Raw genomic sequence first — 305 nt, forward strand, 5'->3', positions numbered from 1 at the left:
TCTCTCTCTCTCTCTCTCTCTCTCTCTCTCTCTCTCTCTCTCTCTCTCTCTCTGTGTGTGTGTGTGTGTGTAAATACCTTCGGAAATTTTGTCTTTGTGGTTTCCCATCACTCACTTGGGTTGTAAATGATGACATCTGATGCTGTTGTTTATGCAATGTGTAAGATTACAAATGTTGCAGATAGAGTTGGTGTGGGAGTACATTTCAACCCTTTCGTTACTTGGAATGGAAAGGTAATCTTTATGACTCAGTGGTGTTTGATTCATATTCTTTGTTCGATTTCTACAAACTTACCTTTTAGACC

General features: G+C 39.3%; 1 protein-coding gene across 5 annotated transcripts in view; it reads left to right on the forward strand.

The window, feature by feature from the left end:
• LOC107482089 (uncharacterized) overlaps window positions 1-305 on the forward strand; it is a 4,641-nt gene that overhangs the window by 1,684 nt on the left and 2,652 nt on the right. For all 5 annotated transcript variants that reach the window (XM_052258889.1, XM_052258890.1, XM_021139448.2 and 2 more), the window contains exon 5: window positions 166-234. In XM_052258889.1, the coding sequence (XP_052114849.1) occupies window positions 166-234 (69 nt within the window). The remainder of the gene's footprint in view (window positions 1-165; window positions 235-305) is intronic.

Source organism: Arachis duranensis, chromosome 3 (genome assembly GCF_000817695.3).
Source record: "Arachis duranensis cultivar V14167 chromosome 3, aradu.V14167.gnm2.J7QH, whole genome shotgun sequence".
Taxonomy (NCBI): Eukaryota; Viridiplantae; Streptophyta; class Magnoliopsida; order Fabales; family Fabaceae; genus Arachis; species Arachis duranensis.